This window comes from Etheostoma spectabile, chromosome 16 (assembly GCF_008692095.1).
Source record: "Etheostoma spectabile isolate EspeVRDwgs_2016 chromosome 16, UIUC_Espe_1.0, whole genome shotgun sequence".
In the NCBI taxonomy this organism is placed as follows: domain Eukaryota; kingdom Metazoa; phylum Chordata; class Actinopteri; order Perciformes; family Percidae; genus Etheostoma; species Etheostoma spectabile.
The window spans coordinates 23,196,204-23,217,857 of record NC_045748.1 but is presented as its reverse complement, the minus strand read 5'-3'; the positions used below and the strand labels follow the sequence as shown (position 1 = coordinate 23,217,857).

Below are 21,654 nucleotides of genomic sequence, written 5' to 3'. Positions count from 1 at the left end.
TAAACTAATACTTTGTTGAAGCACCTTTTGACTTTATTACAGCAATCAGTCCTTTTTAGTAGGAGTTTAAAGCATGGCACATCATGAAGTGGCAATATTTGCCCACTCTTCTTTGCAAATCTGTCATATTGCGAGGACATCTCCTGTGCACAGCCCTCTTAAGATCTCCCCACAGATGTTCAATTGGATTCAGGTCGTTCTCTGGTTGGGCCATCCATAAACCTTAATCTTCTTTTGGTGAAGCCATGCTTTTGTGGATTTGGATGTGTATTTTGGGTCGTTGTCATGCTGAAAGGTGAACTTCCTCTTCATCTTCAGCTTTCTAACAGAAGCCAGAAGGTTTTGTGCCAAAATTGCCTGGTATTTGGACCCGTTTATTATTCCCTCCACCCTAACTGAGGCCCGGGTTCCAGTTGAAGAAAAACAGCCCCAAAGCATGATGATGCCATCACCATGCTTCACTGTGGGTATGGTGTTGTTTTTGCACCAAACATATCTTTTGGAATTATGGCCAAAAGGTTCAACCTTGGTTTCATCAGACCACAATACATTTTCCCACATGCTTTTGGAAGACTTGATGTTTGTTTTTGCAAACTTCAGCCAGGCTTGGATGTTTTTCTTTGTAAGTATAGGCTTCCGTCTTGTCACCCTACCCCAAAGCCCATTCATATGAAGAATATGGGAGATTGTTGTCACATGTAGCACACAGCCAGTACTTGCCAGAAATTCCTACAGCTCTTATAATGTTGCTGTAGGCCTCTTGGAAGCCTCCCTGAGCAGTTTTCTTCTTGTCTTTTCATCAATTTTGGAGAGACGTCAAGTTCTTGGTAATGTCTCCGTTGTGCCATATTTTCTCCACTTCACTGTGCTCCATGGTATATTTAATACTTTGGAAATTATTTTGTACCCTACTGCTGACTGATATCTTTCAACATAGTGATCCCTCTGATGGTTTGAAAGCTCACTGCAGACCATGGCTTTTGCTCGGAGATGCAACTAAGAAAATGTCAGGAAAATCCTAATGGAACAGCTGAACTTTATTTGTGATTAATCCGAGTCACTTAAAATGAAGGCAGATGTGTAATGGCTATTTAACATAAGTTTGAATGTTATTGGTTAATTCTGAACACAGCCACATCCCCAGTTGTAATAAGAGGGTGTGCACACTTATGCTACCAGGTTATTGTAAGGTTTTTATTTTTTATTTTTGTACCTAGGTCACATTAAAAGTGGAAAAAATTCTGATATGATTTATATTTGTCTCTTTTTTTTTTACATCACAAAACCCTAGCATTTTAACAGGGTGTGTAGACTTTTTATATCCACTGTATGTATGTCAAGGATATGGCAGCTGCTGTGAAAATAAAACTTCTGTTGTATGCCAATGATTCTACATTTGTGCTATCTGGGTCAGATATATGTGAGCTTAAGATCACTCATTGTCATTGTCAATCATTGTTAAGCATCTAAGATGTATTAGAGAGTGAAAAAAGACGCTCAATATATTAAGGTAAAACTGAACTGAAAATGTCCCTGTGTGGAAATGAGAGGAAGTAGTTGAGGACAAACAAGTTGAAAGTTCTGTGTAAAGGAACTAAAACTGTGTCACCAAATGTTTCCTACCTGTCGAGGACTTCATTGCGGCGGTTGAAGATCTCAGGTTTGGCATAATGGTCTGCTCCAATCAGCTGGTCAGCAAAGGACTGCAGAGCAGCAATCTTCTCTTCCTATACAGCAGGGCACCATTTAATCTATAGAACACAACTACCGATCAATTTTAAAGGCTTTCACTAAACGGCTAAACATCTTACGGACCTGCACGTTAATGGCCTTGTCAAAGTCTTCATGTTTCTTGATGAGGGCCTCCACACTGTCCAGGGAGTCACCCTTGTCGTCACTAGCAAGGAAAGCTTCACGAGCTGCCATCCAGTTCTCAGCCTGCTCACAGTCTCGGTTGAATAGCTGCAGATGGACAAGGACAACAGTCAGGGGAGGGACCAAGAAAGCCGTCAAGAGACAACATACCGTGATTTACAGACTATAAGTCGCACTTTTTTCCCATAGTTTGGCAGGTCCTGCGACATGTAGTCAGGTGCGACTAATTTAACATGTTTTAAATGTTAATTCATACTGAGAACATTACCATCTACAGCTGCGAGAGGGCGCTCTAGGCTTGTGACAACTAAATGCTGCTCCTGAAGAGAGGCTTATCAACAGTGCAGTTACGTCTCCACGCCCTGGTAGTTTTTCTGTGTGCTATATAATAACTGTTGATGTGTTATGTTAAAATACCGGACACCAACCATATTCAGCCTGTTATTCTGTATGCTATTGTATAGTTGAATAACAGTTCATGTGTTAGGTTAACATACCGGACACCTATTCAGCCTGTTGTTCTGTGTGCTACCATATAGTTGAATTATGTAATGTGTTACGGACACCTACAGTATTCAGCCTGTTGTTCTGTGTGCTAAATGTCTTGTTCTTTAAATTTCTATTAACATCCAGTGCAACATGTATGTTTTTTTACCTCTTTATGACGCATTTTTGGCTAAAACACGAGTTCCACAGTGTTCTGTCTTTTGTCCACTTTAGTCTATACTATATAAAAATGAGTATATTTCTTGACCTCATCTATAAATGCCGACATACCCAGAATCCTTAGGTGCTCAGTGACCGTGTGGTTCCCCTCAGAGCTTTAAGCTCATAAACACATGGAGCATCTAAGGGGAATTATTAGCTGCCCTTATGTAAATCCTCATTTGAGGGGAAAAAAAAAAAAGAGGCTTTTTCGGATTGGGGGATCAACATGTAGAATTACCTTATCTACAGAAGTCAAACTGGAACCTGACTGGGATAATTTTAAACTCAGTTTTTGAAGAGGGAGCAGTCATGTAGTCATAAATGATCTGGTGCATTTTGCTTTATGGTGCTTTACTGTAGTAGTTTGTGTCTTGTATTGTTTGGTCTTTATTTTCTCTGACTTTTGTGTTTTAATGTACGTACCAAGGTATCAACAATGGTATGGGTTTGCGCTACACAATTGTCCTTATTCAATGTATATTGAAATGAATAACAGTTTCTGGTCATGGTCACAGATCCTGACATGGCTCAACACTTTAATACCTGCAGCTCGAGGCACTGGTCCAACATCATGCGACGCTGCACCCAGGCCTTTTCGAGGTCAGCACGCTCACTGTCTAGAGCCTCCAATTTCTGCTGAATCTCGGGACTAGCATAGTGGCCTCGCACCAGCAGCTGCTGACCAAACTGTTCAAAGGCCTGGAAGGTACCGGCACGAGCATCAATCTCTGTGCGGTGTTCCTGGAAAAAGAAAAGAAAGATGGATGATAGGTGGTAGGTAGGTAGGGTTTGAGAGCAAAAAACATGCACTGACATCTGCAATTTTTTATATTATCAGAATGGAGGAGTTCAATACCTGGTGTCTTTCCAGAAGGGCCTCAGCTCCGGTCACGTCTTTGGCCAGCTCCTCCGAGGACACCAGCCCTCGTATGCCATTAATCCAGGACATCAAATCTCTGTGCACAGAGGAGAAGTTATGGTCAAAAAATAATCACAGACACGCCATTTCTTCAATTTAGACATCCACCAGCTGCTCTCTCCTCACCTGAAGTCAGAGAGGAAGCGCTGAAGGTCATGGGAGTTGCCAAGTTTGTCTTTGCGCTGGTCAGCACGTCCCACCAGGCTGCTCCAGGCAGTATTCAGCTCAGTGCATTTCTCCTGGATGTCATCTACTGCCTCAGGGTGGGACTGGATCAGACGCTCCGCTGTCTCCCCAAGAGAGTTCACCTGGGCAGGGAAGTAGGAACAATGAGTGACAGCCTTAAGGGAAATAATATATGATCAGCCAGAGGTTTTCCTGTAGATCTACTACACTTTCAAATAAAATTACTAAAAGACTATCTGACCTTATCACCCAGAGCTGCCAGGTCTCTCTCAAAGCCTTCATGTTTGCGCTGCAGAGCCTGGACACTGGCCAAGTCATGACCATAGTTGTCAGTGTTGAGGGCCTGGTTCTTCTCTTCAATCCACTCTTTAGTTTCATCAGCATCCCTGAGGAGGCATCAACACATCTTGTTCAAATGTTCTTCTCTCTTTGTGCCACTGCTCTCAAATCCAAATAGATACTTTTTCCACAATAAGTTAGATTCTCAAAAGCAAGTTTTGTAAGTTGGAAGTAATATCACAAACACCACATGTTTTCCTACAGTCTTTGGTTCATACCTGTGGAATCGCTGCACCTCGTGGGCACTGCCCAGCATGTTGCTCCTTTCTTCAGCCAGCTGCTGCAGGGACCGCCAGCGATTGTTCAGCTCCTAGACATAAAACAATGATAAAACAGTACTCTACACTTTTCAGAGTTTGCTCAGCCCTTTTGGAGCCTGTTTCTTCTAGTTTGGGTGTTAAAATTTGCAATGATTTTCAGTATGAGAACTAAACACACCCTTCATTTAAGAGGGACACATCAATTGATCATAGAATTAAACAGCATTGTGTATAAATATGTGCTAGAATGTACCAATTTGCATTGTGTGTTTGTTAGGCCAGACAGTGATACATAAACCAAGGCACGTGGATGATGGGTGTTAAGTGCACAAGACTGGATGCATTTCAAGAACATTACAAAAAGTCAAGATCTACAAAAAGATGATAAAGAAAACTTATGTAGCATGCAAACATTCATTCAGCAAAATGGTTGACAACAGGAAAAACAAATGCAATGGGAAACAGGATGAAACCAAACAAACTGAACAATCAAGTCAGGTTTCAGAGACTTGGAAGAGACAGCTCATGTGACACCAAAAGGAAACTATGATAATGGGGTTAGTTTTCTGATTACAATGCAGAACAGTAGTGCTAGGGGACAATTCAAAAAAAGGTCAGAGTGGACTAGTTAATCTTACCTTGATAGTATTAAAGTTAGCCGTTGTTTGAACAGCCAAGCGTATGTTCTATAGTCAAAGGTGAACAAAACATGGCAAAAAGGAGGGGGGGAAAAAAGAAGAGGACGAAAACAGAAAAACACCACACCAGTCAAGAATATTATGGAAACTCCCAGGGTTTGTTTGTCTTCTTTTAAGACCAAACAAGACTTTACACCAATCATGACATAGTAAGCACTGCAACCAAGGCCATAGCTGAACCAGGCAACAAGCCCCAAACACTGAAATATGATGAATCAAACAAAATACTTTATACTTTATATAAATAAATGAGACAACTTCAGATGTAATTTAAATAACAAAAAAAAGGCTTTGGAGTTCCAATGGTCCCTGGTTGTCTCTTTATTGTCTAATCATATTTATTGAGGACATGACCAAGTCTCACGCCAGATCAAGATTTACAGACTATTTTGTATAAAAATACATTAAACAACTGAATGTTTAAATGTATTTTTAGGACACAGATTCAACAGTGTTAGATGAAGCTTACCTTCCATGGAGATGCAGTCTTGGAATCAGCTTCATCCTGTTCAATAAAATGTATGTGTCATAGCAGTCTTAATTTTTGTTGTGATATTTGAAATGTTTCCAAATAATAAGGGTGTCAATCCAAATAGATGAAAATTAAATCACAATCTTGAATATCGAATTTCAAAAAAATGCAATTGTCAATACTGCCACGTGTTGGTCAGTCAACCTCCTCTAACTTAGCTACAGCCAGTGAAAAGATAACATGGCAACTGCAGATGCTGGAGACCCATCAACAGAACTTGAGCCCCGTCCTCTTTCACTGAAGTGTGTGAAAGTATTTTGGATTTTCAGTGAGTTTTATTGACAATGTTCGTGTTGTTGACAAAAAAGCCACAGTTTGCGAGCTCTACTATGTGTGTGTACTATATTCTGTGTGTTTACCATTGCACATTTGCCTAGCAGCTAGCGGATATTCCTTCTGCTTAGAGCTTTATCCCAACAAAACCGCATAGTTGAACTTTAACCTATATGCTCGTTTTGTAGCATAAACAAAGCAGCTTATATTGGATGGATATCTGCTCAGCTGCTGTTCTGACTCAATGGTGTTTTAAGCCCCCAACTAAGTCTCCAAGGCAGCGACATTGGGGGCTTTAAACACCAAACTCTTTGATACAAAGTGTCTAGGATCTTCGGTAAACATTTTTTTTTTTTACTTTATTGACAAATTGTGAAGTTTCCAATTGACTGAAGATATGCTATGGTTACATTAGGTTGTTAATAAATGTTTTAAATTTGACAATGTAATGTGGTACCTTGCAAACAAAGGTCAGACATTATATGACATATGAGTCTAGTCTAAAAATGGCATAGCAAACTGTGCTTTAAAAAAACAAAAAAAAACAAAGTGGTAAAAATTGAGAATCGAACTGTGACTTTAGAATTAAAAATGTAATCGAATCGAGGATTTGGAGAATCGTGACACCCCTACTAATAAGGAAGCAAAATGTATGTGAAGTACATAAATGATCAAAACCTTGCCGGGAGCAGCACCAACCAGTTCTTGATGCTACACATGGAAGAAAACATGATCTCAATTAACTTGCAGGTAAAACACAGAAGACGGGTTAAGGTTCATAAAGTTAAGCCAGGGAAGTAAAACTTACCTGAGCCTGAACCATGGGGGCCTCCTCAGCCATGAGGCCTTCCGACTCCAGCTCAGACGCCACTTTGTTGATGTCCCTCAGGCGAGACTCATTGGCCTTAAGGTCCTGGACCAAACAAAACAAAAACATCATACACTTTGAGAGACATGACATGAACAAATAATCTCAACAAATACACACAGTAGCCAAGATTAGGTTATACTAGTTGCTTACTAATCAAGAACATACCTAACATGATTTTATCTTATAATTGGAAATCAACATTTGCATTACATTAGGGAGCTACATCAACAAGTTCAGATGTTTGTCATGAGAGTCTATAGAGAGCCCAAGTGAAACCAGAAATTATAATAACAGAATAATAATTTCAATTTGTTGTTTTAGAAAAAATAATTATATAAAGTTTGCATGAGAGATTGGATTAAATTACAGAAGCTAGTGGAAAAGAAGCTAACCTGGACGTCATGACTTTTTTGCCTTTGTGTAGAAGAAAACATTTTAAAATATCAGAAAACATTACCTTCTGGAAATCGTCAAACTTCTTCTGCAAGACCTCGACCTGCTCCAGGTCAGAGCCGACCTCTTCATTAGTGAGGGCGCTCTCCTTCTCATTGATCCACTGCTGGAGCTCATTGGCCTCACGGAACAACATGAACTTTTTGCAGCTCTTCTCTAGCATGTCCTTGCGTTTCTCCCCCAGCTCCAACAGAGTACCATACCTTAAAAAAGTTGCAAAAACATAATCTAATCAAATCATTTAATGTACCTTCAAAAGCTTATGATTCCCTCACTTTTTAAGATTGCAAAGAGAGCAATATATAATATATTTACTGTACTAAATCATAAAATGACCATATGTCATCAGATGCTGACAACAATGGCAATGCCACTACAGTTCTCCTTTGAAACTGCCATTCCACTCATTCAATTTTTATATTTAATAGGGTCTGGAAAGTTGTAAAACCACATATCTCCCTCCTGCTGAAATTCTTCCCCAGCTTCTGTTTTGCAGCCGTAGCAGTTACTTTTTGGCCGACAAAAGACTGTCAGATGGGTACAGAGGTCAGTAAGGTTGCTGTTGTTATAATGGTGGTTGCAGTTACATTTTTAGCCAAGAGCTTTTTATAAAAGTCAGCCTAGTTAGCATCTAATCTAAGAGTCCAGTCTGGTGAGGAGGGGCTCGGGAAGACAACTCTCTTCAGGACTTTGTATTTGGACTGCAGTAACCATTTTTAACACTCAAGTTGTTGATTAAAAGAAAAATTAGCCACTTTTACGAGGATGTCCAATAAGTGTTAATGGTAAATGTAGTCGATTGAAGCAATACAATTCTAAGTGTGTGCTATATCGCTAAAGCTGCAGTTCACAGCAGCACAATCTGTTGTTCTTCCTGCATCCAGCACGGTCATTCAATGTGACAGTGACGTAGTTGGAGGGAAGGAAGAACTACGGGCTGTTTCAGCCTTGATTTTACCTCTGGCTAGCGAGGGGGCATGCTGTAGATTCCACACAATATCAGAACTTCCTTGTTCTCTTCACTTTTATTGCCAACTAGCTACGTTTCAAACAGCACAAATGGCACCCCAAAACAATTTATTTGAGCCAGAGTAAATGGGCGAAGAAATGCAGCGGAGAGAGACTGGGCTGCAGCTGAGAAGATATGGCCAGGGAGAAATCGAGCTGCTGAGAGAAAACGGAGTGGTGGTGCCTATGCTGAAATTGCATTCAACATTGCAGATCAACATAAATGAAAACGTTTGTCAGCATGGGCAGTTTGTTCCCTTTTCATAATAAAATACACTGGAAAAGACGAGACCAGCAGGGTTGAGAGGGCAGATGATAAGTGGGTATTTTTGTCACTGCTATTGTGAGCTATTTTGTCGAATTGCCAATTAGCCAAATGCTGAGTGATTTGAAGTTGGGCTTAAATTGTTAAAAGCTACAAACGGAAGTATTCCAGTTTATGTTGACGGTGTGGAAAATAAAGAGTTGCTGTCTTGGTTTGCGCTGGTTCGGATTACAGAGCCAGTATGTTCTTATTTTATTAACTGCATCAAGTTTAGGCGCAACACGATTAAACTGTTTTGGCCAGGCTTTGGTTGGTTGTGAACAATGCATCCTGGCACATTTAGGCACTGCCAGGACAGGGAGCAGGAGAACTCAACTATCTTGGCTAATATAGCAGGCACTAAGGAATTTAATGCTGCAATTGACTACATTTACCACACCAATTGGACATCCACGTACAACGGTGGCAAATTTTCCCTTGCCGGTTTCAGCTTCTCCAATGTGAAGATTTGCTCCTTTTCTCCATTTTATAATGGTAAACTGATATGGGTTTTAATGACCAATGCCATTTAGCATCTGATTAATTACAAAAATTTAGTAATAACAAATAAGACACAAAATTCCTGAACTTAACTGAACATATATTTAACAATTATTTTGAGAGGGAGGCAGAGGGAGAGAGGCTCTTGCCCAACAAGCAATTTGAAGATATCTTGGTACTGTGTTGCTGACACAAAATAAGGTTATATAAAATATAATAAAGAAAACATTGATTAGTACAGCCTTAAACTCCTGTCATTAAATTAAGTCACTTATGACTAACAATAAGACCAAATACGAGCAACAGGGAAACAAACAGGCCGTGGTGCTATATCATAGAAAGTGTTTAAACCAATCTAATCCGTATCAGATTCAACTCAGCAGGTAATTGACTGATCAACGACATTGTACATTGCTATTTGCAATGTCAAGAAAAATGAAAACCTACAGATATTTACAAGTTTGGAAAAGTAAAGACAAGCAACTGAAGTTTATTTGATAATCACCAGTATTTTACCCAATAGAGTCTGAATGTAGTTAAAGTTCATAATGACTTCACAGGTTTTCTTGTCATTTGATTGTATTGTGGAGCAGGTCTTGTTTAACTATTTAGTTATCTCATATCTCATTTACTTCCTACACAACGTTTTGTAAATGTAAAGTATATGCCAATAAAAAGTTGGACCAGCTAGACTTCTGCTGAACCAGGCAGATTTCAATTTCATTGATTTTGGAGCCCCTAAGATCAACAGAATTTCTCTGACTGGCCCCTTGAAAAATGAAGTAACTTATAGAATAATGAAACAAAGCCAATAAAATGTGTAGAACAGAACAGCTTATGATAGGACAGAAAATCAGAAATGAACATCCATTGGCAAGCCTGGGACGAGAAAGATGTGAAGGGTCTGCATCAAAGTTTCTTCTATCCATGTGACTGAATAGAAGACGAGTGTGAAGAAGAAGTGGTGACAATGTCGCACAACATGAGGGTTTTTTGGGGTTGGGAGGGATGTAAAACTGTGATGATATTGAGTGGTATCACGATCACAAGAACACGCAGACTAGGGACGCTTCCTACTCACAGCTCTTCCACCTGCTTCATGCGCACAGACACGCTGCAGGCCTCCTTGGTGACAAGCCTGCTCAGTGGCAAGGCAAGTTGCACGCACAGCAAGACAAGATTAAGTTGTTAAATACAGCAAGAGGACAGCAGAGGAGACAAGAGAAAGAGGCCATAGAAAAGGTCATTAGTGTAAAAAACCGAGCAGAAAATATGATTTGATGAAAGTATAGAAAAGGTTAAAAGAGCAGAAAAACGACAGAACAGTTAAGAGGAATAGTTCTAGTAGGAAAGGAGAAATGAGAAAGGAGAAACAAGTATGTAAACTACATTCCCCTGCAAAAATGAAAAGGTTACTGTGTGGTTTTCTTACTGATTCTCAATCTGGTCTTGGCGCAGCGCAATGCTGCCGTGTTCATCCAGCAGGTTTTCCCTGGAAGAGGACTGGGTAGGGTCCAGCTTCTTCACATACGCAGCAGGAACAAAGCCCTGGCGATCATTCACCTCCACCTTCCACCAATCCTTTAGCAGGGAGGATAGGGAGTTCCATTATGACCATGAACACTTATTGTGTTATATTTTGACTTTGTCCTACATACTCTGTCCTGCTGCTACAAATTCTATCTTGAGAACCAGAGGAACATTTGCTAAACTACAGTTTAACAGTTTAACTTTAGTTGTTTAAATGACAGCATACAGATTTATGTCTTTAGAAACATATGGGCTTGGAGTTGAGAGCCACAGTCAGAAAATAAAGAGGGGAGAGGTCACGTGGGCTCTTGATGGAGATTGTGGCTTAGAAAGTCACTCACAGATTCTCTGCCCTTTTAGTCAAAGATATTGTGCTTAACAACAATAATCAAATATATGCTGCCATTTAAAAGACATCTGGAGATTGATCCCTTCAGACAGACGAGAGTACTCATTCTTTTCTCCTCCTCAAATAATTTTTTATGCATCAGTCTTCAGTGGATTACCCTATTAGTTTTTAAATATAGGTAAACATACCTCAGGTCATGCACCAATTCTCTGCCTGACTGACTAAATTTTCACAGACTCTCTACATCCTTACTAAACGTGTAAGACAGATGTACATTTCTCAAAATGATTTGAAATGGATATTGTCTTAAAACTTATTGGAGACGGAGGAGTATCTGAATCAAAGAACAAACTTAAAATACTTAATAGGTCCCCTAATATCAACTAATTAAATAGTACCATAAGAAAGTAGAACATGCCCTATTTTAAACCAATCACACATCTGCTTATCATCTCCTTGATCATAGAATTACTTTCACTTTCTATCACTGCTCAATAAAGGAAGGCCACTGCAAGAAAACATGTAAATTATCAAACAGACAATGGATCGTGTTTTTGTTCTGACTGCCGGTGTTAGCTATCGTAGTTTGCACGCTAGTAAGCCCTCCTTTTCCTTGAATTGTGTTTTTTTTTCTCTTTTGAGTGGTGATCTAAAAACTTGTGGTTTTTAAAAGGATGAAGAGTTGACAGGCTTGTGCAGCTCTATGGCGTTCCCAGTGTGTTTTGCCCTTCCAGCGACAGTCACGTAACTGACAACTGACTTTCAATATCACAGAACACTTCACAGATTATTAAGAAGAAACATTTTCACCAACAAGCTCTCCCGTTCTGACTTCTACCACCCAAATGCTAATTTGCATTGTCTTGCCTAAATCAACCCTGAACAACTTAACTTGCATTATTTAAAGTGACATGTGAATTACCACCGATTCAATAGTTATTCAAGCTGTCAGGTTAGTTTCAGCCTACCTCTGACTGTATATTGTACACTGAGCTGGTTTTATCTGTACCTTGTTGGTGCTGTTGAGCAGGGTGAGGATGTCCCCCTTCTTCATGGTAACTTCACGGGGACTCTTCTCCTGGTAGTCATACAAGGCTAGAACCAGCTCCTTCCCTGTCTCATCATCAGTTGGGGCCACTTGTTGCTGTTCAGTTAAACAAACAGAATCACTGATTTGTGCTCTCTGCTTAAACTGGAGAAAGTTTGATTATGATTTTTTTTTTTTTTTTTTTTTTTTTTAAAGTGTAGCGATCAGAGGCTTTATTGCACATCAAAAAAACACTTCTATGAAGCTGAGTACATGTGCAGTGTTGAGGTGTAAATAGGGATCGTATTTTACCCTGCAGGACTGGGCCTGTTCCTTCAGACCCTGGATGCTGCTACCGTAGGCACTGAGGTCAGACATCAAGGCCTCATGTTTCTTCAGCAAAGCCTGTGGAAGACAGACTATTCAGCACAACTGCATTTGTCACAAAGGAATATATGATCTAGGCTTGTGCATTAAATGTAACATGATCAAAGACAAAGCTTAAGGTGGAAACACTAAAAGATCAAAACAATAATCTGAGATAAAAAAAAATTGATATATGATAATGCTGTCCTGATATTTTGTTAAAACTCATTTATGTACCTCAGCGGAGTCCTCGTCTTTGCCATAATCTGTGCTCCCCACGATGGGCTCCTTCTCCCTCATCCAAGACTCCGCCTCGTTGGCATCAGCAAAGTACTGCTGGGCTTGCAGAGAGTCTTCCAGATCCTGTCTCCTCTGGGAGGCCTTAGCCTTCAGTGTGTCCCAGCGTCCATGTAGATCAACCAGCTTAACTTTTACCTCCTCCCCAGCAAAGTGTCCTGGGAACCCCACACATGAATGATCAGCATTCTAAATATTTCACTTGCTTAAGGTTACAATCAACTTAAAGGAGACATCAAACTGGGCTTGGCTTTGAATAAATACCTTCCTCGACCATGGCCTCTCCTTTCTGGGTGACAGCCTTAATACGAGGCTCATGACCGGTTATCTCAGCCTGCAGGGCCTGGTGCTTCTTCAACAGGTTTTGAACACCAATCAGGTCTTTGCCTTAGGAAAACACCAAGAGACTTTATCAATCATCTGAAATATCTGAGGGTGGTGGGCTTCCAGTGAAACATCCTTCAGGTTCACTGGTTATCTATGTAAACTGACCATTTGAAGGAGACTATATATTGTAGACCATTAGCTTTTATTTGATATAACTAGCAAATTTAGCTAAGTTTTACCTCGGTTAGTAGAGGCAGCAATAGGCTCTTTCTCACGGATCCAAGTTTCCTCGTCTTCCACATCCCTGAAAAGCTGTTGGAGCCTAAGAGAGTCTGACAGTTTCTGCTTGCGTGCAGCCATGGGCTCGCGCAGAGCTTCATAACGCGTTACCAAAGCCTCCTGTTTCTTGCGAATGTTGTCAGCATCAAAGTGTCCAGCCTCTTGAAACTGGCGAGCCTGGATCGTTATGCCATCAATGCGATCCTGAGAGAGAATTCATACATTTGAAATTCAACTATTGTGTAGCAAAAAAAAGGATTAGCGTCCATCAGTATCAGGTATGCCTTCAAGACGTATGTCTAGCATTGAGTACCTGGTGAGCAGCCACATCAGCCTCCAGCAGTGCATGTTTCTTCTGCAGGTTCTGGACACTGGTCAGGTCTTTTCCATAATCGTCTGAAGCTAAGTGACCCTCAACCTCATACAGCCACAGCTCAATGTCCTCCACGTTCCTGTTGAACTGCTGCTGCTGGTTGGCCTCACGGAGCTTGATGCCTAAAGTAAAATAGAAGAAATCAAATTTACAATAAAAACTCATCTCAGACTGTTCCCCTGCCATTAGTAATGGGGTGCTGAAGAGGTCCATCTTAATCAACTGCTAATAACATAATATATAAATGACACTATTCCTAATCAGTACTACATTCTTATGCAGAGGATACAAATTATCTGACCCTGGTTTCACTCCGACCCATGCTCTCTTCAGTCTGCTTCATTTAAACCAAAGATAAAATAAATAAAAGGGTATTTCCGTTGTTTTTCCCATGCATTGGTTTCTAAGTGACTAGTAGGAACAAAAGTCTTTGAAATTGGTCCAGTATTGAGGGAGAACCCTGTAACTGGCAGCAGCAAACCGGGCTGCAATGTAATCGTATAGGGCAAATGTACATTGTCAAGTTCATCCACTAAAAGTGCTGTTTTTAACACTGAATGGCTCAGACTGTTTTTCAAGGTATCTGACAACATTATGGAAAAATTGCTAGAGAGATAGACTCTTTAGTTTAAGAATAAGATCATTTTTGTTTAACTAGAAAACGCTCTGAAAATGCTTTGGCAAACTAATGTAATGTTGCTAGTGTCTGAATTGCTATATGAAATGTGAGTCAAGCCATAAAGGAGATTGCACTTCAGTGAGGGAGTAACAGTGCATGTGCACAAAAAGGACTAGGGTTGATAGACTATCATTATGGGCTCTCTCAGTCTTGGGAGCTAGTGCTGAGTCTAGTGCAACACCTAGTGGTAGAAGTTGGTATTTGGGGGTTGGCATAATATCAAACTAGTTTAAAATAAATGTACTACCTGAAAGTTACTTTTAAAGCTACATTTTGTAACTTTTATTGAAACTTTGTCATATTTGCTCAAACCTTCGCTATCTCCTAACAGTACTACATTAATTAGATAATCTATGAAGGAAATTATGTTTCTCTGCCACCTACTGGTGTTCCTAATGGGATAAGGAAAACAACCAGAGCAGATAAGTGTCTAACGCAGTGTCAATCGCTGCTAGTGGACTCCGATCAAAGTGTCAAACTAGGCAGCGCTGACCAAATATGAATCAATATTCTGTTACTGCGTTGCTATTTCTAGCCTCAAATGTTTTCAGAAACTTGTTTTTTTGTTTACTGTTTAGCTAAATAATGAGAACGTTTGGTCCGGCCAGTCTGCAGGTGGGCTATGCTTGGTTTTGGCTCGACTTGGTCACAGACACTCATTTTCTCATAGAAAAAACTGCAAACTTTCCTCCAACTAGATCCTTTCTAAAACTTAGTTTTTTATGACTTTTGTAATAGTTTAAATTGATTCTACTTGTGGCTTGATTAATGTGGTTGTCCTGTTTCATATGTGTTGTTCTTGTGTGCTAGTTGTGTGATCTCATAAAAAAAATCTCAGTACTAATACTTAACCCACATTGTATGTCAATCTGAGAAAAACATTAGTACTGACATACTAATATATTTGATTGAAAATGTTACATTTGACAAAATGACAACTTATACTGTATATCCACATAGTGTAGCAACTCCATTATCTTATGATTAGTTTAGTTTAAAAGTTGTCAGTCTAAGCTATGCTACTGCCAGTACCTTTGAGCTCGGTGGCCTCCAGCAGTTTCTTCCACTGGGTGCTGACCTCTTCCATGCGACCAGCCACCTCAGTGGAGGCATAATGCTTTCCATCCAGCAGCTCCTGACCAGACTTCTGCAGGGCATCAATGCGGCTCTGATTAGCTGACAGCTCAGCTTCAAAAGCCTGGTGTTTCTGCACCTTGCCCTGCAGGTTAGAGGGATCCTGTTGTCGAGTGAGCAGAGGCACACAGGGTAGAGTGTAAAAGGTCAGAAACAGTGAGCACAACATGGGGATGTACAAAAATATTTCAATATGGAGGACACATCTTTGCACAACAAGATCTCAAATTCTTTGATAAACTACTTTGTAAGCCTCATCTGTGGCAGTCTTCATCTTCTCGTTGATCCAGCTCTTGAGCTCATCAGAGTCCCTGAAGAACTGCTGCAGGTGGAAAGAGTCCTCCAGGGCAGCACGACGAGACTGAGCACGCTCATGCAGGGCGTTGCGACGGCTGAGCAGCTAGAAATGTGCAAAGGAAAAGATGTTTGAATGAGTTAAATTACATAATCCTGCCAGCAGCATTAGCATTCCATGCTTGTATATGAGGGGGTTTATTCATTTAAGGGAAGTTGAGGGAGCTGACAGTGGTACTCACAGCATCTCTGCGGGTAGCGACATCCTCTTTGGCATAGTGGTTGTTCTGAATTAGTTTGGTAGCAAACTCATCCAGGGCCTGCAGATGTACAAGACAGAGATTTAAAGTGCATCCTATTCATAACAGCTAGATACAACTGTAAAACCTGGCATTGATTGTACAACTTCCATGCGGTAATGATATTCTTGCTCAATGACTGCAGGGTAAAACGTAAATTGGAAAAGTGGACAAAAACTTACAGTGATCTTCTCTTCCTGGGCACTAAGGGACTTCTCAAAGTCCTCATGTTTCTTCAGCAGTGCCTCTACACTGTCCAGGGAGTCACCAAGGTCTTCATTTAGGAGGAAAGCCTATACAATACACATTCAAAATTAACAAGTGGCACATCAAATCACTTACTAGAGAATACGCACTGGGGTAATTCTTTGCTCAATAAAGATGTTTTGGTGTCAGGTTACCTCTTGTTTGCTCATCCAGTTGTCAACTTGCTCAGTATCCCTGTAGAAGAGCTGCAGGTCCATGCACTGCTCATACTGTTGCCTGCGAACCTCCCACAACTCCAGCAGAGACTCCTTCTCCTCAGCAAGGATGCCCAGCTACACACAACACACCATAATAAACATGTTAAATGTTAATGGTACACAGTGTCCAATATTTACTTTTTGGCTCACCGGCCAAGTTGGTGGGTAGATGAAAAGAATTTATTTGTAACTAAGGTCTACAAAACAAAACTGTAGTCCTTCTGGTAGAGATGTTAATGATTAACCCACAATAGGATTTTTGACCAATTAGCCTAATATTATCAGTTAAACCGATATTAAAAAATATATATTTAAAGAAAGAAAAATGTCTTTTGCGTGATAAAATGTAAATAGGCTATACAATGTATTTCTTTACTGCTAAATAACTTGCTATTACTAAAATTGAACCAGCATTTGCATTTTAAGCTCTTTTTTTCCTGCTTGTGGAGAGCTACGTGACAGCTATGCGTTAAAATCAGCCGTCTGAGAGTATATCAGGCAGAAACACAGTTGACAACTGGCAGGTGGACGCAGTGGTCTTGGACATACACGCCGCAGGCCGCTGTGGACTTGTGTCAGTCCCGCAAGCGGTTTCAGAGAAGTGGCTGCATGTGTCCAACAATGCACAGAATATCAACACCTGAACAAGCCTGTAGCTGTCCGCGGACAGTGTGGAATGCGGAGTGCGGAAAGTGTGTCAGAGCCTCCCCAACAGGTGAACTGAGACTCCATTTCCTGATTGTCGTCAACTGTTAATAATCGGTAAAATTTTAATTTAATTGTGTTTTCAAAAAAAATTAATTAATTAATTAGCTTGAGGTAAACGCTAGCTATCAGTAAACAGAAGTGACGTGGTGGCTGGCGGCTGGTGTGTGCGTGTGTTGGTCCACACTCGCGACTGGCAGACAGCAGAGGAACAGAAGAAAGTTGCTTCACCTTCACCAAATTTAAGACCGAAAAACCGAACTATTTTGGGACAAACATTTACTTGCCATGTGGTGAATAGCTCTGAGATTTACTCGCCAAACGGAAAATGTACCCGCATTTGGCGACTGGCGAGTGTTAATTTTGGACCCTGATGGTACATGGTAGTGTGCTTGTATAGATAGGTATTGCACAAAAGAAAGAGTACAATCTGGATGCTGTCATTGTCCTACCTTTTCCTTGACCTCCTCAGAGGCATAGTGTCCTGTATTGAGCAAGGCCTGGCCAGCTTCATCCGTGGCTCTAAAGCTATCTTCATGGGCATCAATCTCTCCCTGGGAAACACAAAAGACAATCTTACATTGATTCTTTTTACATGTGAAATAAATATTGCATTTAATTTTTTTTATTTAGCTTTTAAAAAGACAAAGCTAAAGTGGTAATCAAATTTTCAAGATCCTTTGACATGGTGTATTATAAGAGATTTTACCTTATGCTCCTGGTGGCGGTCTAGTAGAGCCTCAGCTCCAGCCACGTCATTGGCTAGTTCATCAGCATTGATCAGGGCTTTCATCTCTGTCACCCAGCTGGTCAGATCCCTGAAGTCGGCAGTGAAACGCTGCAAACTAAAAAGAAATTGACACAAAAGTGCAGAAGTGAGCAGAATTCTGCAGAGAAAGGTTTAAGGTCCATTTATTGTCACTGAGAAAATATCTGCCTGTGGAAGAGCAGTTCTGGTATTCTACTCTTAAAAAAACAACATATGATGTATTAAATAATAGTGATGTGGCTCAGCAAACAGGATATCGGCAGTTTATCAACAAGCTGTGTTTGGTATTTTACTGGTAGGAGTCGTTCAGGCGGGCGTGGCGCTCAGCCGCCAAAGTGCGAATCTGTTCCCAGTTGGTGACGAGTTCATCCTTCTTCAGATGGATTTGGGAGGCATTTTGTGGATGTGTCTGCTGCAGGCGCTCTGCATCACCACCCAGTGTGTTGACCTGGTTGAAATAGAAGAAAAAAGAGAGACAATAAGAATTTTTTCTTTAACTGTACTGTACATAAATTTATATTCTGTTAAGCATCTTCTTGCCTTATCTTCCAGGGCAGCAAGGTCTCTCTCCAGACCCTCATGTTTGCGAAGCAGAGCCTGCACACTGGCCAAGTCACGACCAAAGTCATCGGAGGCCATCAGCTGCTCCTTCTCCTTAATCCAACTGATGGTCTCATCCACATCCCTGTTGTTGGAATCAAACACGCAGGTTTGTATTTATACCGTGTCAAAATGCCATTTCTTAATAGAGCCTGATCAAAATTACCAAATATAATGTCCATATTTTAACCAATATATAGTTGCTTACAATACAATCAACTGGCGGTCTTACCTGTTGAAGCGCTGCACCTCAGCAGCCCCAAACAACTTGCCCTGCCTCTGCTGGGCTAGTCCCTTCAGGCGCTGCCAGGCTGCGTTGACCTCGTCCTGCTTGCGAACTATGAGCTCAGCTTCAGGATGGGCTTCCTGTATCAGCTTGGCTGCCAGCTGGTTCACCTCATTCACACGTTCCTCGTGGGCAGCCAGGTCCGTCTGGAATTCCTCAAACTTCTTCTGCAGAAGCTCCACATGCTCCAGGTCCTGGCCCAGTTCCTCAGAGGTGGCCATGGCCTCCTACACGCAAAAGAGGAATAACATTGAGGCTTTCTTTTAAATTTTACAATTAAGTCAAATGTCTATGCTTTAAAGCTATATAAATTTGCTTATTATTATTATATATTATTATCATTACATTTACAAATTGTGAATAAGGTTGTTCCCAATCATAACATCAAATTTAAGGTAATTTAAGGTGGCACAATCCTAACACTCCTAAAATTTGAGCAACACAATTTATCCCTCCAACTACCAACTGAACTGCCTCACAATTCATGCAACTTTAAGAGTCTTTATGCACTTGTCATAGCTCTTGCATTTTAATTTTAGATGCCTAAAAATGCCTCTAAAAACACAAAAATACATGAAATATTTGGTAATTATTATATATATTTGGTCCAGCAGTAATATTTTTCACAGAAGACATTTTTCTTTGTGTAAAATTTTTTACTATGAGAATCTGACCTTGTCAGTAATCCAGTCCAGGGCATCTTCACACTCACGCAGGTACTGGACCAGTTTCTGGGCCTGCAGGAGACGCATACCCTTCTCCTTGGTTCTCTGCAGCAGGAGGTCCCATAGGCGATGCAGCTCCTCAAGACGAGTCTAGTGCACAGGAGGGAAGGGGAAGTTTTTTTTTTGTGTGTGATAAAGTGGTAAAACATCTCCACTCCAACATAAGGCAATATCAGTGTAGTTTGTCCTCTGTAATAAATTATAGACATTTCCATCTGTATCTTAAATAAAAAAGGGAGTACTGGGAGTCTGTCTTATACTAGGACATCCGTTTAAAAATACCCCTTGAACTCAAAATTTTTTTCCACATGCACCATTACTTTGTGAGATGACCCACATGCAATAACTTGTTGGTCCATTTCCTAACAGAATGACAAGAAGGGATAGCTTTTTGCAAAGATCTGGATCCGGAAGAATTTTCGCAGCACTCAAGAGTCACACATACACCACAGCAGCTCTACACCTACTTGTATATATTCTCCCATATTGACACTTGTAAATAGGGGTCTTTGATGTGTCCGGTATGGCGTGTAGGACTGAATACGATGGAGCAGGTTAACAGTGGACCGCATATTCAGGAAACATGCATATTAGAGTGAACACATCTGTGTGACCACATTGTGTGCCTTACTCGAATGGTCTCAGAGGAGAAGTGGCCTTCGCTGATCATAAGGTTTCCAGTCTCGTCCAGTTTGATAATTGCCCCAGCGTTGGCCTGAACTTCAGCTTCAAAGGCCTGATGTTTCTGCAGCTTACCCTGTGTACAAGAACAGACATAACACATAAAAAAATTTATAATTTTTTTTTTGACAAGCTCCTTTTCAAAATCCACATTAACCCGCCTACACATCATCTGAATTTAAATCTACTGCACAGCACTAATCTAAAAAGAAAATACCTCACTTTTAAAGCTGATTCAACCATTACTCTCGTTATTTAATAAGTACATGCCAAATTTATCAAAGCACAGAATCCAAATTGCCTCCCAAGTTAGCAATTTACATGTGGAAAATTTAATTTTTTTTTCTTTTTTTAAATCCACCAAACTTCAGGGAGAACAGCAGCAGGACCAAAAACACAAAAACACTTAACCTGTCATTGCGTGTGCACCTGGGTAGCGCACCTGGTAGAGCGCACGCACACACGCACACCACGGCACTATATTGCATTGCAACAAACGCTTTCCTACCGTGAATTGGTCTTCTGTAGTACAGACTAAATTCTGTATCATATTCAGCCTGTTGTTCTTTGTGCTGAATGTCTGTTCTTGGTCTTGGATTTTGTGAAATAAATTTCTAAATAAATGCGACTTATAGCCCAGTCCAACTTATATATGTTTTTTTCCTCTTCGTGACGCATTTTTTTGACTGATGCGACTTATAGTCCGGAAAATACATAAAATAAACACTTTCTTTGTAGAGGATCACTAAACCCCGTGCCAAATATATCCATCTAACTTTTGGGAAAACACTGCTTAGGGTTCAGAAACTGCACATGAACATAAAAACACGCCTGACAAACCTGCAGGTTGGAAGGGTCCTTGTAGTTCTCATCAGAAGCGATCTGTAGCTTCTCCTGGATCCACTTCTCCAACTCATCGGCGTCGCGGCGGAAGAACTGAAAGCGGTATGAATCCTCCAGCTTCGTCCGGCGCATAATCGAGAGATCCTTGAAACGCCGGTAGCGGTCCAGCACCTGCTGTCGGCGCTCTTGGATGTCTTCAGCTGTCTCCAGCACTTTAGCCCCTGCAGTGTCCATTTTCTGGAAACATACCATGTTTTAGTTATTTATATATTATATTTTGAGTCTTAAAAAAAAAAAAAAAAAAAATACCATAACAGGACTCATAAGTAAGTTCAAAACATGTACACAGTAAAGCTGTGAATCTTCCTTTATACTACCATTTGATTTTTTTTATATTCAAATATGTAATGCTTAATTGCAGCCTGTTAAATATGTACCACACTACTCATGCTTATGCATTGTCAATGCCCAATGGGGAAATAACAATTTACACTCTGTGTCCACACTTTGTTAGTTATCACACACAGTCCTGAACTACACACTCTCTCAGGACCTGTACATGCACTAATGGAGCGATGTCACAGTGAGTGGGCTGCCAGCCGAACCGGAGCCCTGAGCGGTTGGGGGAGTACGGTGCCTTGCAGTGCCCAGGAGGTGAAGTGGCATCTCTCCAGCCACCAATCCACACTCCATAGTTTTT

At 40.7% G+C, this 21,654-nt stretch overlaps 1 protein-coding gene and 1 long non-coding RNA gene across 7 annotated transcripts in view; one reads left to right on the top strand and one right to left on the bottom strand.

The window, feature by feature from the left end:
• Positions 1–21,654, bottom strand: part of sptan1 (spectrin alpha, non-erythrocytic 1) — a 49,267-nt gene that overhangs the window by 16,091 nt on the left and 11,522 nt on the right. For 3 of the 6 annotated variants that reach the window (XM_032539385.1, XM_032539387.1, XM_032539386.1), the window contains exons 2-34: positions 20,952–21,191; positions 20,062–20,187; positions 19,380–19,520; positions 18,652–18,932; positions 18,360–18,504; positions 18,113–18,267; positions 17,760–17,895; positions 17,503–17,604; positions 16,283–16,420; positions 16,064–16,174; positions 15,825–15,902; positions 15,533–15,688; positions 15,187–15,391; positions 13,416–13,597; positions 13,063–13,306; positions 12,761–12,883; positions 12,437–12,654; positions 12,146–12,238; positions 11,816–11,950; positions 10,360–10,508; positions 10,009–10,065; positions 7,119–7,317; positions 6,599–6,703; positions 6,469–6,501; positions 5,455–5,490; positions 4,926–4,973; positions 4,246–4,337; positions 3,930–4,074; positions 3,629–3,810; positions 3,440–3,539; positions 3,127–3,324; positions 1,816–1,962; positions 1,624–1,727 (exon numbers count right to left, since the gene is read on the bottom strand). In XM_032539385.1, coding sequence (XP_032395276.1) covers positions 1,624–1,727; positions 1,816–1,962; positions 3,127–3,324; positions 3,440–3,539; positions 3,629–3,810; positions 3,930–4,074; positions 4,246–4,337; positions 4,926–4,973; positions 5,455–5,490; positions 6,469–6,501; positions 6,599–6,703; positions 7,119–7,317; positions 10,009–10,065; positions 10,360–10,508; positions 11,816–11,950; positions 12,146–12,238; positions 12,437–12,654; positions 12,761–12,883; positions 13,063–13,306; positions 13,416–13,597; positions 15,187–15,391; positions 15,533–15,688; positions 15,825–15,902; positions 16,064–16,174; positions 16,283–16,420; positions 17,503–17,604; positions 17,760–17,895; positions 18,113–18,267; positions 18,360–18,504; positions 18,652–18,932; positions 19,380–19,520; positions 20,062–20,187; positions 20,952–21,188 — 4,601 coding nt within the window. In that variant the 5' untranslated portion in view covers positions 21,189–21,191. The remainder of the gene's footprint in view (positions 1–1,623; positions 1,728–1,815; positions 1,963–3,126; positions 3,325–3,439; positions 3,540–3,628; positions 3,811–3,929; positions 4,075–4,245; positions 4,338–4,925; positions 4,974–5,454; positions 5,491–6,468; positions 6,502–6,598; positions 6,704–7,118; positions 7,318–10,008; positions 10,066–10,359; positions 10,509–11,815; positions 11,951–12,145; positions 12,239–12,436; positions 12,655–12,760; positions 12,884–13,062; positions 13,307–13,415; positions 13,598–15,186; positions 15,392–15,532; positions 15,689–15,824; positions 15,903–16,063; positions 16,175–16,282; positions 16,421–17,502; positions 17,605–17,759; positions 17,896–18,112; positions 18,268–18,359; positions 18,505–18,651; positions 18,933–19,379; positions 19,521–20,061; positions 20,188–20,951; positions 21,192–21,654) is intronic. The other 3 variants (XM_032539389.1, XM_032539390.1, XM_032539388.1) reach the window with 2 other exon arrangements.
• LOC116704177 (uncharacterized) overlaps positions 14,912–21,654 on the top strand; it is a 23,462-nt gene continuing 16,719 nt past the window's right edge. The window contains exon 1 of the long non-coding RNA XR_004335606.1: positions 14,912–14,924. This is a non-coding gene — a long non-coding RNA (uncharacterized LOC116704177). The remainder of the gene's footprint in view (positions 14,925–21,654) is intronic.